This window comes from Dreissena polymorpha, chromosome 16 (assembly GCF_020536995.1).
Source record: "Dreissena polymorpha isolate Duluth1 chromosome 16, UMN_Dpol_1.0, whole genome shotgun sequence".
NCBI lineage: Eukaryota > Metazoa > Mollusca > Bivalvia > Myida > Dreissenidae > Dreissena > Dreissena polymorpha.
Window position 1 is genome coordinate 5,058,942 of NC_068370.1, and position 17,847 is coordinate 5,076,788.

At 36.2% G+C, this 17,847-nt stretch overlaps 1 protein-coding gene across 2 annotated transcripts; it reads right to left on the reverse strand.

Annotated features, from left to right (window-relative positions):
- Positions 1-5,784: 5,784 nt before the first annotated feature.
- LOC127862198 (E3 ubiquitin-protein ligase DCST1-like) lies at positions 5,785-13,085 on the reverse strand. 2 transcript variants are annotated; one of them, XM_052401212.1, is made up of 6 exons: positions 12,957-13,085; positions 12,534-12,623; positions 10,720-11,429; positions 9,983-10,041; positions 8,355-8,459; positions 5,785-7,070 (listed from the first exon to the last, which is right to left on the reverse strand). In XM_052401212.1, exons 2-6 carry the CDS (start codon positions 12,607-12,609, stop codon positions 5,918-5,920), a joined length of 2,103 nt encoding a protein of 700 aa, XP_052257172.1. In that variant the 5' UTR covers positions 12,610-12,623; positions 12,957-13,085; the 3' UTR covers positions 5,785-5,917. The 2 variants fall into 2 exon arrangements, with proteins under 2 accessions (XP_052257172.1, XP_052257173.1); XM_052401213.1 differs by lacking the exon at positions 8,355-8,459.
- Positions 13,086-17,847: the final 4,762 nt, after the last annotated feature.

A 17,847-nucleotide genomic window follows, 5' to 3' on the forward strand; every position in this document is an offset into this window, starting at 1 on the left:
TTTTGTGTTTTATTTATTAGCATATCATCAAATTTTAATGAAATATTTCATCATGCTCCACTTTTAAGGGATGTGAGAATTTCTGCAAAAGTATTTAAAAAAACGTGTCCATATTTCAGAAATATCTTGTATTTATTTTAAAATCGTTTCACCTCATTTTAATCAGAAGTTTGATCCAGTTTTCTAGCATAGTATTCTTTATTTTAAGGAGATTTCTTAAGGTACTTAGTAGTTGCCAACAGTAATAAATACACTACCATGATTGTTAAGTAAACGTATTACCAAACGTTTATCTGATTAGCATGGTATATAATGTTGAAAATATTGTATTTTCATAGCAATTTGAATAAATATTAAATTAAAAGTAGGTAATGTCAGTTTATGGGTAAAATGTTGTTTAACAATGGTTGTCCCATACGAAGACCAACTTACAGCATGAATATGTACAAGAGGGCCGTTATAACTCTAAAACTCTCTGAGACTATAGAGTCATACTTACTGGAAATGTCTGTAATGGAACTAGGTCAATACAATTGGAAAGGGCAGCTGGTCCAAGTGACCATTATTAAACATAAAAAACAATGGTCTACTGGTAACTTATACAAACTCAATACTATGGCTCATTGGGTCATTGTCGGCCTGAAATGGCCCACAAGTCACCTGGGGTCGACTAGAAGCCCATTCTTGTCACCCTAGGGTGATTACAAGCAGATTCATGTCACCCTGTGGTGACATGAGGCCGATTCTAGTCACCCAGGGGTGACATGAATCAGCTTGAAGTCGCCCTAGGGTGACATGAATCGGCTTCTAGTCACCCTAGGGTGACTTCAAGCCATTTCAGGTCCACAATGCATTGGGTTATTGTCGACCTGAAATGGCTTGAAGTCACCCGGGGGTGACAAGAAGCCGATTCATGTCGCCCTAGGGTGACTTCAAGCCGAAAGAAGCCGATTTAGTCAGCCGGGGGTGACTAGCGTCAGCTTGAAGTCAACCCAGGGTGACCTGAATAGGCTTCTAGTCACCCCCGGGTGACTTGTGGGTCATTTCAGTTTGCCAATGACCCAATGAGCAATACTATGTTTAAAGATATACAACAGGTCCCAAAACCAATTTGTTAACTTAATTAAAAACATATGGAAGCTGTATACATGACTGATGAGGTTTGAATGCTCTCCCAACCAACACCAGTCCACTGTATTGACCCTTGCAGATATAAGGCTTCGTGAGTGGTAACTATTTATTTTTAAGATTTGACCTAGATTTCGGAAGCAACTTGCTCCAGATTCAATCTTGGCCTAGATATTAAGATATTTTTTTACCAAGTCTAGATTAAGTCATACATTTGGCCTCTACTAAGCTTAGACCTGCTGACGTAGTTTTTGGAAGAACCTGGCCCAATTTGAAATTTGCCTAGAAATTGTCAACATCAACTTTGTGACCAAGTATCGTCAAGATTGGATTAAAAAAATGTTGCATTTAGAGTGTTAAAGGTTGGTGACACACGACGGATGTTGGAAATAGCTCACCATGAACAATATGTGCTAAAGTGAGCTAATAAGGAATGGCATGTTTAATGCTTATTGGGACAATACCGGTGAAATCGGAGGGGACTTATGGTTTGCGCTCTGTGTGTCCGTCAGTATGTCAGTCAGTAAGTCTGTCACACTTTTCTGGATCCTGCGATAACTTTAAAGTTCTTAATATTTTTTAATGAAACTTGAAACATGGATAGATGACAATATGGAGATTATGCACGTCATTTCATTTTGGTCCTACGTAAAAAATTATGATTGCTTTGGCAAGAAATATAAAAAAAAATATAAAAAATCTGACAATAGTGGAGTTTCACCGGTAGGGGACCATATTGCTTGACAATAGTCTTGTTCTATATCATTTTGATGCCCCTGGTAGGGTGGCATATAGCAATACTGTCCGTCGGTGTGTCAGTATGTGTGTATGTCAGTCGGTCCGTCCTAAAACTTTAATGGCCATAACTTTTTCAATATTGAAGATAGCAACTTGATATTTGGCATGCATGTGCATCTCACGGAGCTGCACATTTTGAGTGGTTAAAGGTGAAGGTCAAGGTCATCCTTCAAGGTCAAATATCTAATATATGGCGTCTGTCCGTCCGTCCAAAAACTTTAACATTGGCCATAACTTTTACACTATTGAAGATAGCCACTTGATATTTGGCATGCATGTGTATTTCATGGAGCTGAACATTTTGAGTGGTGAAAGGTGAAGGTCAAGGTCATCCTTCAAGGTAAAATGTCAAATATATGGCATCTGTCCGTCCGAAAACTTTAACATTAGCCATAACTTTTTCAATATTGAAGATAGCAACTTGATATTTGGCATGCATGTGTATCTCATGAAGCTGCACATTTTGAGTGGTGGAAGTTCAAGGTAAAAAAAAATAAAATTTAAAGCGGCGTTCTCATGAAGCTGCACATTTTAAGTGGTGGAAGTTCAAGGTCAAGGTCAAAGGTCCAAAAAAATATATATTTTTATTTCAAAGCGGCGTTCTCATGAAGCTGCACATTTTGAGTGGTGGAAGGTCAAGGTCATCCTTCAAGGTCAAACGTCCAAAAAAAAAATTAAAAAATTCAAAGCGGCGCAATGGGGGCATTGTGTTTCTGACGAACACATCTCTTGTTTTAAAAAGATTTTCCTTTAACACTTCCTTATTAAATAAGTGAACTAATAGTTTAACCTCCAGTGGACCATTTGTCAGCATGAGCACATGTTTGTTTTCTTAAGTGGGTTGTCGGTTGAAACGGATGTGTGCTAAAAGGGAAGTGAATAATTGAAAATACGAAAGTCAAATATAAACTTAAATATGAAGAAAATAGGGACGGCACTTTCTGCCTAAACTTGATTTTTGGTAGAGGGACTTCCATGAAACTAAAAATACCATAAAAGCGGACTGCACAGGCTAATCTGGGACGACACTTAACGCAAATGCATTAAGCCCAGTTTTCTCAGAACACGACACATATCAAGGAGCTGTGTCCTGCTCCTGTTAGCTCTCCCCTACCCGCTTGCTGCCCTTCTGGACCTTAATATTTAATGTGAGATTTGATCAATGGAAACAACCATGCTTTAATAAAACTTCCATAACATCTGGTAGACTAAGATTTTTTAGCTCACCTGAATGCTCAGGTGAGCTTTTGTGACCGGTCGTACGTCCAGCGTACGTCCGTCCGTCCATCCGTCCGTTAACATTTGTTCGTAAACACTAGAGGCCACATTTATTGTCCGATTTTCATGAAACTTGGTCAGAAGATTTGTCCCAATAATATCTCGATCGAGTTCGAAACTGGTTCATGCAGGGTCAAAAACTAGGTCAAAAAAAAAGAAAAAGCTTGTAAACACTGTAGAAGTCACATTTAATGCCCAATCTTCATGTAACTTTGTCTAAATGTCTGTCTTAATGATATGTTGGTTGAGTTTAAAAGTGGTTCCGGTCCGTTGAAAAACATGGCCGCCAGTGGGCGGGGCTGTTTTCCTTATATGGCTATAGAGAAACCTTGTAAACACTCTAGAAGTCACAATTTTGGCCCAATCATCATGAAAGTTAATCAAAACATTGGTTTTATTGATATGTCGGACGAGTTCGAAAATGGTCCAGATCGGTGAACAAACATGGCCGCCAGTGGGCGGGGCATTTTTCTCCATATGTATATAGTGAAAACATGTGAGTACTCTAGAAGTCACATTTTTTGCTAAATTTTCATGAAATTTGGTCAGAACATTTGTTTCCTTGATACGAGAGTTGAGTTGGAGAATGGTTCCGGTCAGTTGAATAACATGGCCGCCGGGGGGGGGGGGCAGTTTTCTTATATTTATATAGTAAAAAAAAGCTTGTGAACACTATAGAAGTCATATTTTTTGCCCAATCATCATATAACTTCGTGAAAAGATTGGTTATATATATATATATATATCTCATATGAGTTTGCAAATGGTCCCGATGGGTCAATAAACATGGCTGCCAGGGGGGTGGGGCAGTTTTCCTTATGTGACTATATATAGAGAAACCTTGTGATTGAACACTGGAAGTCACATATTTTGCCTTATCTTCATGAAACTTAGTCAATACATTGGTTTTATTGATTTCTTGGACAAGTTGGAAAATGGCTCAGATCGGTGAAACACACTTTTTAGCTCACCTGATTGCTCAGGTGAGGTTTTAGGATTGGTCTTTGTCCACTGTCCGTCCGTCCACATTTGGTTTGTAAACACTCTAGCATTCACATTTCTCAAGCATTCTTTATCAAAGTTGCTGAAAGATCTCAGTCAAGTTTGATGATAGGTCACCATTTCAAATCTTACAAAAACAAAAACACTCTACGCCAGAGTTTTGGTTCAATAATGATGAAACTTGACCAGGATGTTTGTCTGGTCAATATCTAGGTCAAGTTTGACATTAGGTAAAGATTGAATGAACCGACTCCTCTCAGGTGAGTGACTAGGGCCATCTTGGCCCTCTTGTTTATTTAAAAAATTGCTAGAAATTGTTACCATACGTTGGCGTCTTTTTCCGTCCCTCAATCAAGTTTAAATAAACAAGAAATACTTGTTATCTCATTTATGTTAGTGTACATATATTTACGATAAAATCATTAGTCCACACTACAAGTTTAAATTAAAAAGCAATTTGCAACGGTGGCAGGAAAAAAATTGTTATAATTCATATAATATATTGGAATAAAGATAAAACAATACAGATAATATTTTCGCCATTTGCATTTCATTAAGTTTAACCATTAAGTTTAAAGGACTTAAACAAAGCCATTAATTATTAGTGACAATAATTGAATACTGTTTACATAATATTTCGGATATTTTATGCTCATCACAAAAACAGTACACATTTAAGTTACGAAGTGTAGACTTGCTTTTCTATTTGACCAAAAATACTTAAAAACGTATAACCTTGGATACAAATGTGAACAGATACTAGCATTGTTTTAATAGTATTCTATGGCATAGATAGTATATTTTATATCTGAATTCCGAATTTTATTAGAGTTTTATTTTGTTTTAACCTGATTGTAATTTTAAAGCTGACCAATGCCTTTACAGTTCGTGTCTTTTTTAATAACTCAGGTAAAGGCGAACTTCACAAATCGCTTTTAAGATAACACTATATATAACCAAAAAACCATTATGAATATAAATGCTTATGTTGAATAATTAAAGCATGATATTATTATTGAGTGGTTGCTACATTTTTTAAACCAGTGGTCGACAGTGGAAATGGCGTACACAGCAAAGTACAGACATACAGAACGCTTATTTGCACAGCGTGTCCCTATGCCCATTCAGACCTTGCTTTGCTCTCATCGTCATTTCGTCTAAGTGCTATATCCCACAGGTGGAAGTAACGTACCCAGGATAGTATTTTTCATATATATATATTTTTAGGAGCCCAATATATTCAAATAAATATATAAAATCATGTTTAATGAGAAAAAAAATTGACAAAGAGCCATGAAAAAAAATCCCCACCCTCTGATATTGGAATCATAACTATGGAATTATGATTCCAATATCAGAGGGTGGGGATTTTTTTTCATGGCTCTTTGTCAATTGTTTTCTCATTAAACATGATTTTATATATTTATTTGAATATATTGGGCTCCCTAAAAAAATAAATAAAAAAAAATACTACCCAGGGTACGTTACTTCCACCTGTGCTATATCCCTATATGATGCTTACATTGAATGTTTAATACGATCTGTTATAGGTAAACTATAATGGCATAATCACATAAGTATTTGTCAACGTATATATTCCAAAAAAGCCTGTGATTTAGAACAGTATATTAGTACAAGCGGATAGAGTGTGTGTTTTTTCATTAAAATATTTTCATCAGGAACATAGATTAGTACCAGTAAGTTGCATAATTCAGTCCCTCAGTACGACGTCATTGTCGCAACACAGCGGACACATTCCCGCTAAAGCCGCCTTGCAGTCTCCACAATACATCGCCTTGCAGGTCTTTCCTGTCGTTTCATCAGCGCAGTTAATTATTGTTGAACCACTTTCCTTGCCCGTTTGTCCACAGCTCGTGCACTTACGCTGGTTCCTATTTGGAAGGACCTTATCGAGGCACTGGCAATTGGATCTTAACCACGTTGAAATACGCAGTTGTTCCTTAATCGTGCATTCTTTGTGAGTTGACCTGACTTGCTGGCGTAAGAAGCGCTGAACTCCAGCGCGACGATTTCGGATTGTCTTGTGAAGAAATGTAATCCTGGCCTTTTCTTGTTCAGGATAATAATAAGCCGAAATCTTTCTCCGTAGACGCATCCCGTACCCTCTGAGACATACCACGCCAATAGCGACCAGATACAGGACTAGAAACACGGGAATATTCGAATCGTACGGTTTAATAGGAGAAGGTAAACAGCGACTGAGGTGCAAATTTGATGTAAAACCTTCATTGATGTCAAGACCTTGGAAAAGAAATTCGTAGAAATCTTTCACTGGACCGTCTCCATGTACTATTATCTTAAGCGTCCCTTTACCTTGAATGCCGAGCTCTAGCGAGCCGTGAATGCGTACAAGGTTCATGATATAGAAAAGGACGTAGTCGAACAAGACGACGGTGACGCAAAATATGAAGTGAAGGAACACTTGGGCTAATCCTGTAGTACAATATGTCAGCTCAAAGCTGTTTAGTTTCCATGATCTCGTGTCGACATACTTGGTGTGTTCGCTTTTCTTTAGCGGAAGTAGAGAAGTCTGACCCAATCTTTCTTGCTCTGCGTCAAACGATCTGAAACCTTTCGTGATGTAAACGTTGTCATATCCATCCTTTGCTAAATACGACTTTATATAGAGAAACGACTGAATGAAAATAATCAACAAGGTAACAGACAGCACTTTCGTCGTAACAAATGACATCATTTGAAGCACATTCACTTTCTCGTCCACTTCCTTGTTTATCTCTTCTTGAATCGTCTTGGATGTTTTAGACGAATTCGCGCCGCCTTTAGCGAAAACTCGCATGTCCACGTCTGCGGTAAACAACTTCAGAGCGTCGTCCAAAGCTACCCTGAGATAGAAATGTGTTTCATTACTGAAAGAGCTTTTGCGATACTTAAAATAATAAACATCTATTCACTCTCAATGGCCATAATAATTATAACAAAGATGAGCATTCGTTATGAAGATTTACAATGCAAACATATATTTTCGATTTAATGCAAATGTTGCCGGTATAAACTGGAAAAAAAACGTTCTAATTCGTTAATAGATAGATAATAATGAAAAGAAAAGACATAGCAAATACCATTACATATTTATCAAAACAAAATATATTTCTAAAAGGTTGTCGTAATTTTGATAGAAAAATATTACCGGGGTATTCTTCTATCGCTTTAATTGGACTTACCCATGAATTCAATAAACATAAAATACCCCAAAGCAGATTTTAGACATCTGCATGATTAACGCGTGAGCTGCAATTGCTGTTTGATATTGATCTATTATATGAAAATGGCGTGGGAATGCTATACAACTAACTTCCGAACAAAAATAGACCGGCTCAAACCATAACCTAATTTGATTTTGGGTAAAGTAGGGAACAATCGAGTTCACCAGGTTAAACCATAGAAAAATCTTGTTTACGTCAACATTTAGCTCGTTTCCACTCAAAATGCCATCTGTTTTACAAACTTCCTGAAACTTGATCAGACTGTTATGAAAATATCTAGACCAACTTCGAATTTGGATAAGTGAAGTCATTAACAAGTCAATAGATAAAATCTTAGAAAAAAATGTGACCTCTCTAGAAGCCACTGCTATGCATCAATATTGCTGAAACGATTCAAGAATAACAATGTATAAATGCAAAATTTGAATTTGCGTTACGTGAAATCAAAAACTAGCTGAACAGGTCAAATCTTATAAAACAACTCGAGAGGCCCAATATAAGACTCAATCTTGACGAATCCTTGTCAGAAGGCTTATCCTGGCAATACTAGGACCGTGTTCGAATCTGGGTCAATTGAGATCAACAGAAAATAATCATCCAGCTCAAATCAGCTTGTTTCATTTCGGTAGCTTATTTACGTTATTTGAGACATCCTATTCAATTTTAAAATTCTTTATGAAGTGTAGATGTTCTATCTGGAAAACACCCCATTCGTGTTGTTTTTATTGTGCGCAAACAAAAACTTTAACAAAAAATGCCAAAATGACCGATCCATTACGCATCCGTCATTCTTGCAAATCTTATTAAAACTAAAAAAACAAATCGATTATAAGAATAGTGTGGCAAAAAAAGCATTTGAAGTATTGAGAACAAAATATGGGGAAAGGTTTTCTGGGTACATACATGGTTTTGGTTGCAGTCGTAGTCACGAAATTATCGGAAGTTTTTCTAACGTTGTTACATAACCCATCAAAAAAATCTTTGGCCTCGTTACAAGGACACGGCAGCCTGGAAAGCAACAGTGCGTCATTTTTGAAAGACAAATCTCAGCAGGTCAATCCAAGAACAATTTTAAGTTTATAACCCATTTATACCTAGTGGACTCTCCCATCCTTATAAATTGGATCAATGTATTTCCAAAATTAGGGATGTCTAGTATATTTATTTCTATGTTTAGAGTATTTCTTAAAGAAGTTCCTTTAAACGAACAGCGCAGACCCTGATGAGACGCCGCATTGCCATGGCCCCTTTTTCTAGACGCTAGGCATAAATGGGTGAATATTAAATGTGTGTGCAACTGAAAAATGTTCAAATAATTAATCGCTAGAAACATACGTAGATAAAAGCTTTTTACCATCCGTTAGTCTTTTATTGAAGGCAAGTGACCAATCGCTTAGACAGTTACGGATAAAACCTACAGCACAACATACTAACATTTTGCCCGTTTTGATAGCATAGGAGGTCTTTATATATTGCTTTTAAGGCTCTTAAGGCACCATCTTGTCTTAATTTCTAAATCCGATCTGCGCCTGTGGCTGAATTTCGTAATCATAGGGTACCGCTGTGCTTAAATTTCCAGTTTTTTTAGTACTCATGTACACACAATCCTAAGAAGTATATTTGTATTACTATTTTAGCTTTAAAGTATTGAATTAAATTATGTGAACAATATTAAGTCAAGCGCGGTTATTTGTGCCTGTGCCGGAACCTAATCGCAGGTAAAATGAAAATGTTCAGTCAGGTGGTATAGATCGAATTATTACTCCAATGACATATATAAAGTTGAATGTATGTGGTAGGAGTTACAGAAATTTAGACATATAGCATACAAACCTCAACATGATGTTTTAACTACACAATTTTGTTTAATTAAGAGCTGTTGTAGATTCCTTGAAAGCCCTCAAAAATGCTTTATTAAGTCTAAATGAAATATTTGTATACAATACATATATAGGAGTTGTAGCACGAAAACTTTAACCTTTAAGAACATACATGTCTAAAGTTTTGCAAATTTCATATTGATCACAATTATATGTCTTGGTGAGCGACTTCTTGCAAATACACGTCTGCAATTGTGTATCAATACATGTAGTCAGACAGTTGCCGAGGACCATTAAGCACAGTGGCACTTCTGTGCCTGATTTTCAAAATCGGGCTGCCTCTGTGCCTGAATATGCAAAAAGGGTACCCATTTTCCTGAATTTTCAATAAATAAAGACTTGCGCCTAAATTTCAAATTATTTACTATGTGTGCTTGTAAAAGCTCTGAAGATTTTTTAATTGAATTATCGGACACATCGACTGAAGAAAAAATAACGGACAAATTGGCTACCATGGTTCTATGCCCGTGTGGTTTAACATTGCCAACCTTAAAAATAGCATTACGTCGTTGAATGGTCGAGTAGTTATGCTCGAACCATTCGATGAGTAGGCAAGACTTAAATGATAAAAACCGGTAGGTCTTAAGCACAGGTCGTCAACCGATGAAACGTTTAATATGTGAAATGTTTAACATGTTAACAGTTGCTTACCCAAATAAGCACCCGGACGAGCAAGTTCTGTAGAAATCGTTAAATGGCTTCTGACATTCCTGAACATTAAAAAAAACAAGTAAACACGTGTTCTCGGCAATAAAGGTTACATAAGAAGAAGCATATGAATTAGTGTTCTTGGCCTGTATTTGCTAGCACAGCTTTCATAAACGGTCGACATGTAAGTTAGTAAATCCATTATTTGTCCAACATAATTTCAAAAGCATGCTCATAAACGGAGTCGATTCCAGGTTTCTTTGTAACAAGCAAAATATGGATTAATATCATAACGTTTATTGTGATATTGATAGGCAATAAAGTATCGCTGTTTATGCAAACTATCAAATGATTATATGCATTCGTATAGGAGTGTCAATAGGCGGACCATGTGGGCTATGGCATTAGTGAGGCTATATAGAGGTCAACAAAGAGGTTTGCGCACATTTATGCACGTCCGAGGCCATGCAATATAAATGGCTTATATCGGTGTATCTGTTTGTAGAACTATTTTAAAAGCTTTATAATATATTTAACTCTTTCAGTGCTGGAACCGAATTTTGAAGGCCTTTGCAAACAGGATCCAAACTGTTTGCTATTCTGATAGTATTTTTTTGAAAAAAAAATCGAAAAAAAATGCTAATTTTAGAAATTCAGCAGACGACATTTTAGCAGACTACAAATTTCCCAGCATGCAAAGGGTTAAACAGGCGCATATAAAATTGCTGTGGAAAACAAACCTGGTACGCGGCTTCGAGCGTTGGACCGGCTGTAGCGAGTGTTTGGCTAATTTCCTTGAGAGTGCTCTGTGCTTCCGTTATTGAACGATGTGCAGCGAATACGGTCTTTTCTAATGCTTCTTTCTTTTTGTTGACATTTAGAATAATATCTTTAACAGGTTTGTCTAGTTTTCTTTGCAAAACGAGAAGCTGGTCTTTGATCAAATCAACGCTGCATGCCAAACTGTTTCCACTCTCCTTAAAATTGTGGGAGATATTCGCGATTGGTCCTGATAGCATCACTCCAAAGATAATCGACAATAGAATGGCCCGTCCTTTACCCGTGAAAAAGTTCGGTACAAGAATGGCCATGATGCATCGGCAGAGGGAGGACAACGCGAGACCGATGCAAACGATCACCGTGTAGACTACAGTGATGATTCCTGCTTGTAAATATGTATAGTCGAAAGTGAACCGAAGAATTACCAGAAATATTAGTCCCGTTAATAGTCCGGAAAGTATTCCAAAAGCTGCTTTTATTTTCGGATTTTCATCTCGTCCAGTGTGGAACAGCATATGCGTTTCCTCTTTAAGACGGTTATACAGGTCTAAGTTTCCATTCTTTCTGGATGCATCCCACTCAGTGACGTCGCCGTGCGTTCCTACGCTCACTGGGTTGTTAAACCGAACGTTACGGATACCCGCAGCTTGCTTTTTTTCGGACACAGCCTCTGCAATAAGGCAAATTAATAAAAATGTAAACAATTTGCTGGCTTATCTTGTTTACATGTATATACACGTCTAGATGATCTCATCCATAGCTGTATGCAGATCGAGATCATAGCGCCCATTGGACTTTGCAGTTATATATTATCTCGACCATAGGTATATTCAGACGAGATAATCTCGTCCCTTTGTATATGCAGAACGAGATTATCTCGTCCCTTTGTTTATGCAGATCGAGAATACCGCGCTCATCGGTATATGCAGGTCTAGATTATCTCTTCCATAGAAACATCTACATGCAGGTCGAGATTATTTCACCAAACGGTATTATGCAGACTAATGAGGAACGAAATTTTCCGCCTCGACTGGATTTTTGCTAAGAAGAGACATCCTTTACCCCATTAAAAGGAATGTGTCGTCGCTTATTCGCTCGCACGGACTGCACAGGCTGATATGAGGCCTCCACTTTACGCACATGCAGTAAGGCCCAGTATCTCAGATTGAGGCTTATATGTTTTAGCGATAAGATTGTTCTGAGAGATGAATTAAATGCGATAGTAAATCAATTATTATCAAAAACGTCTTTTGAGCGTAAAGCACAAGGACCCCACACTCGCACATGCTCTATAAGGTTCAGGGCATGCATTACAATTAAGTTGATACACTGTATGTTGATTGGTTGTTGATAATTAAGCGTGATTCAAGTGTTCCTTCGGAAGTGCAATTAAGCGTACAATTGAATGTAAACGCCTATATGGCTACTTATTACTACTATTCGAAGGGCAGAAAATTCAAAGCAACTTAAATTGTGGTGTTTCATGAAGAATTATACCATTGTTTTCATTAGAGAAATTGTATTGTATTCAAAAGAAATTGTATTGGTAAAAATGAATGTCGTTTAATGTTATGAAATGTCATTGAACTATCGGGCAAATTAAATGTGATGTTTTTGTACGCATTACTTCCAGTTTTTAAATGTTTTTTTTTGCGCAAATAAGAATTAGTTCACGTTGACAAACGTCTAATTCTTCAATTGTTTTTTTACATTTAGCTTGGATTGGTCGCTGGAGTACTGACACAAATAAAATTGATTTCACGTGCATATTTACCTCTGAGTTTGAGGTCTTTGGTCGTGCATATGACGTCATTGTCGGCTTGGGCTGCTTCGTACATCGGGTTTTGCATGATATATATCTAACCTGTAAAATTCATATTGCGGGGTAATGTAATTAGTATCTTTCGTTTTGTTTACGATTTGCAAATGGATAGGGCATCATTTATGGAGTATTTTAAGCATTTTAAAACAAAAATCATTTAAACATGAGATTCAAATTCGTTATTTAGGTATTTTGAACGAACAACAAATGAATAAATGAATCACAAGTAAATAAAATAAAAAATATATATAAATACATAAATACTTAAATCCGGTTGTGTTTACAAAAAGCGCATTACAGTACCTGGACATATTTTAATACAACATAATATAACTTCTAATTATGTAACAAAGAAAAACAAAAACGTTACAATACCTTTTCTCCTATCCATGTATTTGCATCTGTAAAATGTTTGTTATTGCCAATGGCCTAACGTATTCCGTTTCATGATCATAATCAAGCAGATTTAATTTTTTATTGAGATGCGGACAATTATAAACATACAGTGGCGTACCTAACATACATTGAAAAATATAAGGGTTGTCATCGCATTTAATAATGTACCAATGTATACACCAAGTTATTAACGATGCTCTTGTGTACAGACCACGCATGTCTTTACATGACTAGAACTCTATGGTCTTTGCACGCATATCTATAAATGCCTAGAACTCTGTGGGTTGTGCTCGCATCTCTATATATGCCTAGAACTCTGTGGGTTGTGCTCGCATTTCTATAAATGCCTAGAACTCTGTTGGCTTTGTACGCATCTCTATGCATGACTAGAACTCTGTGGTCTTTGTTCGCATATCTATACATGACTAGAACTCTGTGGGTTATGCTCGCATCTCTCTATATATATGACTAGAACTCAGTGGGTTGTGTACGCATCTCTATAAATGACTAGAACTCTGTGGGTTGAGCTCGCATCTCTATAAATGACTAGAACTCTGTGGGTTGTGCTCGCATCTCTATATTTGACTAGAACTATGTGGGCTGTGCACGCATATATATACATGCCTAGAACTCTTTGGTCTCTGTACGCATCTCTATATATGACTTGAACTCTGTGGGCTGTGTACACATCTACATAAATGCCTAAAATTATGTTGGCAGTGCTCGCATGCCTAGAAATCTGTTTACTTTGCACGCATGTCTATAAATGCATAGATCGGTGTTGACCTTGCACGCATGTCTATTTATTCCCATACGAATAAAGATTTTGCCCTATAGCGGTTCATACCGGGAGAACGGTAAAATCACCACTAAAAATAATTTACGAACCTTAATAATGATTGCATAATAACTTCCAAAAAACAACAGCATATTGTTTTGTAAAAGATCAAAATATTACAGCAACACACATGATGTTTTATTTGCAGATACAATGACAAAGCATAAGTATATGATGGGTCGTGTTGCACCAAAACGGATACGCCTGTGTATTAACCGGAAGTCCGCAACGTCGCTCGCCGATGTCCTTAATTGGTGTGTCTGTTTAAAACGGATGCGTCACAATATGAACTGACTTATTTCTATAATGAGAAAATTATTCTTAATCACGCACTTTAAATCGAAAGAGAGTTTTTTCCAAAGTTTAAGCGCTCATCTGGCGATATTCTCCTCATGCGACTAACAACGTACACATTAACAGAATTCGTTCTGATTCATTCTGCTGTGGTGTCTAATTATGTCCTTAAGGCGTTTCATTATCTTAGAATATCGTAAGACTTGTTATTGTGTCAGAACGGCGTTTCATTATGTTAACAATATAGTTTGATCATAAGCTAAGATTGGGCGAACGTTAATTGTCAAAAGAACCTGCTTTTAATGTAAAAATAACACAAAATAAAAACCACGTTTCAGTGTGTTACAATATCGTAAAAATTAGTGCTTATATAATTACATTTACTTTTTTAAATATATTAATATCGTTTACTAATATATAAGGCGAGTTTGTCACAAACATGAGGTTGCCGTGGCGTATTGGATATGTTGATTTATCGCCTAGCGACAGAGAGGTCAGGGCTCGATCTCCATGTGGGAGCGTTTTTTAGATCACTCGCAAAGACACCAAGTGCTGGTTGTTAGTCAAATGGTATTCTGTTATGTTAGAATGTTTGATATTTCTTTTAAGGTATACTGGTTCAATATTTGAATGGTTTAATTCCATTTTTAAAACGGTATAACGTTATAAATATATTTGCTTGACGGCAGTGTTAATCAATGTTACTTCATGAGATGTGGTTTCGCATATTTGATAAAATGTGAAATTGCTTCCTTTGCACAATGTATACTAACTTAATAAGGTTCCTCACCACCAGTTTCACTTCATGTATTTTTGTTTAAAATGTATCTTGTCTTGTTCAAACGGAGTGTCTTCCTGCTCAAATGAGATATTGTCTTGTTCAAGCAATATAATGTCTTATTTTGAAGGTATGTTGTTTTTTTCAAACGGTATGTTACCTTATTAAAACGGCATGTTGTCCCGTTAAGACGGTTTGTAATCTGATTCAAATGGTTTGCTGTCTTGCTCAAACGAAATGTTATGTTATTCAAAAGGTTTCTTTACTTTGTTCAAAAGGTGTCTTGTATTGTTTAAAAGTTATACATATGTATTGTCTTGTTGTTCAAAAGATATTATATTCTGGTTTTAATGGTATGTGGTCTCGCTCAAACGATATGTTTTCTTAATTAAACTGTTGTTTTTTTTAAATGGTATGTTGTCTTATTAAAAAGTATGTTGTCGTGTTCAAAAGGTATGTTTTATTGATAAAACAGTATGTGTGCTTGTTTTAATGGTATGATGTCTTGTTCGAGCGGTTTGTGTTCTTGTTCATATGGTATGAAGCCTTCTTCCAATTGTTTGTCGTTTATTCAAACGGTACGTTGGCGTGTTCAAACGGTAAGTTGGCGTGTAACAAAGTACCATAATCGTGTTCAAAAGATATGCTGTCTTATCTGGTATGTTATTTTATTCAAACGTAATGTTATTTTTTCAAACGGTATGTTGGTCTGTTCAAACGATATGTTTCTTTGTTCAAATGATATGTAATCTTGTTCTAATAGTATGTTATCTATGCGGTTTCTTGTCTTGTTCAAACGATATGTTATTCTGTTAATACGGTATGTTTTTTATTAAAAATATATGGTTTTTTGTTCAAACGGTATGTTGCCTTGTTCAAACGTGATGCTGTCTTGATTAAACGGTATAATGTCTTGTGCAATGGTGTCACTGTTTTATTAATACGGTAGGTGAGCTGATTCAAAGATAATGTTGTATTGTTTAAAAGTTATGCTCTCTTTTTAAACGGGTTGCTGTTTTAGTCAATTCGTAGGTTTGCTTGTTTTAAGGGTTTGTTGTCGTGTTCAAATATATGATATCTTGTTCCGACGGTATACTGTAATGTCCACACAGCACGTCGGTATGTAAAATGTAAGTAGTATCTTTCAAAGTTAACTCTTATAAAGTTCCTGTTCACGGTTATTGACAATAGTCGATTTACCGGTTTAGTAAAGGAAACAAAATCGAGCTTTAAGGAAGTTAAGGGATTGTTATATATTTAAAAAAAAAAATGTGTTACTTATTTTCAAACAAGCGATCCACACTTCTGGCTACAAAAACTATTAGAACTATGCGTTCGTTTATCGATAATTATCAATAGAAAAATCACGATACTCGTCGTGGCCTCTTTCGCCCAATGACTCAATGTTGATGAAACTTAGTGAGAAAGTATAGTTTGAATCTTAATCAAGTGGAGAAAAAAACTATGTCACCAGGACATATGTAAAATGTTAATCTTGACCACATCAATGCTTAGTTTAAAACTGGGTAATTTGAAGATAAAAAACACAATTCAAAATCAATTATTATACTACTTTAACTCAAGTGAGCGAAATCCTGGTCCTCTTGTTATAATAAACATCAACTGCTTGACTTTTTAAGTGTTTTGTCCGTTTAGATGTACATCGATATCTAAGTTTAATGTCAAACAAATTTACGGATCCGGGGTTTTCTTTAATCTCAACAATATAAGTTTTCATTGACAATATAAGTTTTCATTGTAAATTATTAAATAGAAAATTGTAACTGGTCTCATGTTATATCATCATATTAAATAAAATTTATTAAAGTTATGAGGGTACACTTTTCCGCATTAAGCAAACTAAACTTTGACGTTTAATGTGGATACACAAGAGGGTCTTAAATCACCAATGTCGAAACACATGTTTGTATTCTTAAGTAGACTTCCGGTCATGGGCGGACGTGTGTCACAAGGAAGTGAATAATTGATACTAAAAACAGTGAACTATGAACTAAGTTTAGTGTGCCATTAACATTATATACATAGATGGTGACGTCACTACGTTAGACCGGTGTGACACAATGGTGCCATTAACAAAAAAACGCCAGGCAATACGAACACATGACAAATATTCGACAAAAACTCGACTGAGTGAGATGTTTTCCTTTGAAAGTTAATTATGATTTTGACTTTTGACCTAGGTATCTGCTTTTCGGGCGCAACACTTGAACTCAGCATGCAAATCATTTCTGTTGTTTATTGGAAAGACGTCCATTTGAATACTAACCTTCCTATGTAAACGATGACCTTTCACCAAGGAAACCGGTTAATACGCGCGACACTCAGTCCCATAAAAGTTTTAACTTTTGAACAGTTATTTAAAAGACGAATGGTCTTTCTTAAATGCTGTATTTAAATGGAACGTTTTCATCATTTTTAACTCGATTGAACTTTCAAAGCGTAAAATTGTTTTATCAGTTGCACTGTTCGTTGCTAATTTTTGTTTTGCGGAAAGTTTGATATAGCAGGCACACTTGTCAATTGTTATGATGTGCGTGAGTCCATACTTGTCCAGAGCGTAGCTTTGTAATTAAACGCGCAATTTAAACTTAAACTTACAAAAAATGCTCATCATGATTGGACGACATGTCAAGTCAAAGCACAAAATCACCCTTAAGGGCCAACTGGCAAATGTGTGCATGGTGCAGCATGTATAATAATTACACGCAGCATCGACAAAAAGCTCGACATTTTGGCGACATTCATTTTTCAAGAATTGGTCAGCATCGGAAATCAAGTACACAACACAATCTAGACATGAAGCAATCTTGTGAGTTCAAAGTACCTTTTTGAATATGAAAACAAATTGTAATTATATTTAAACTGCCATATAGTATATACATACATATATGTTTAAAAGGGTGAATACTACTGCTTAAAGTCAAGAATAAGATAACATA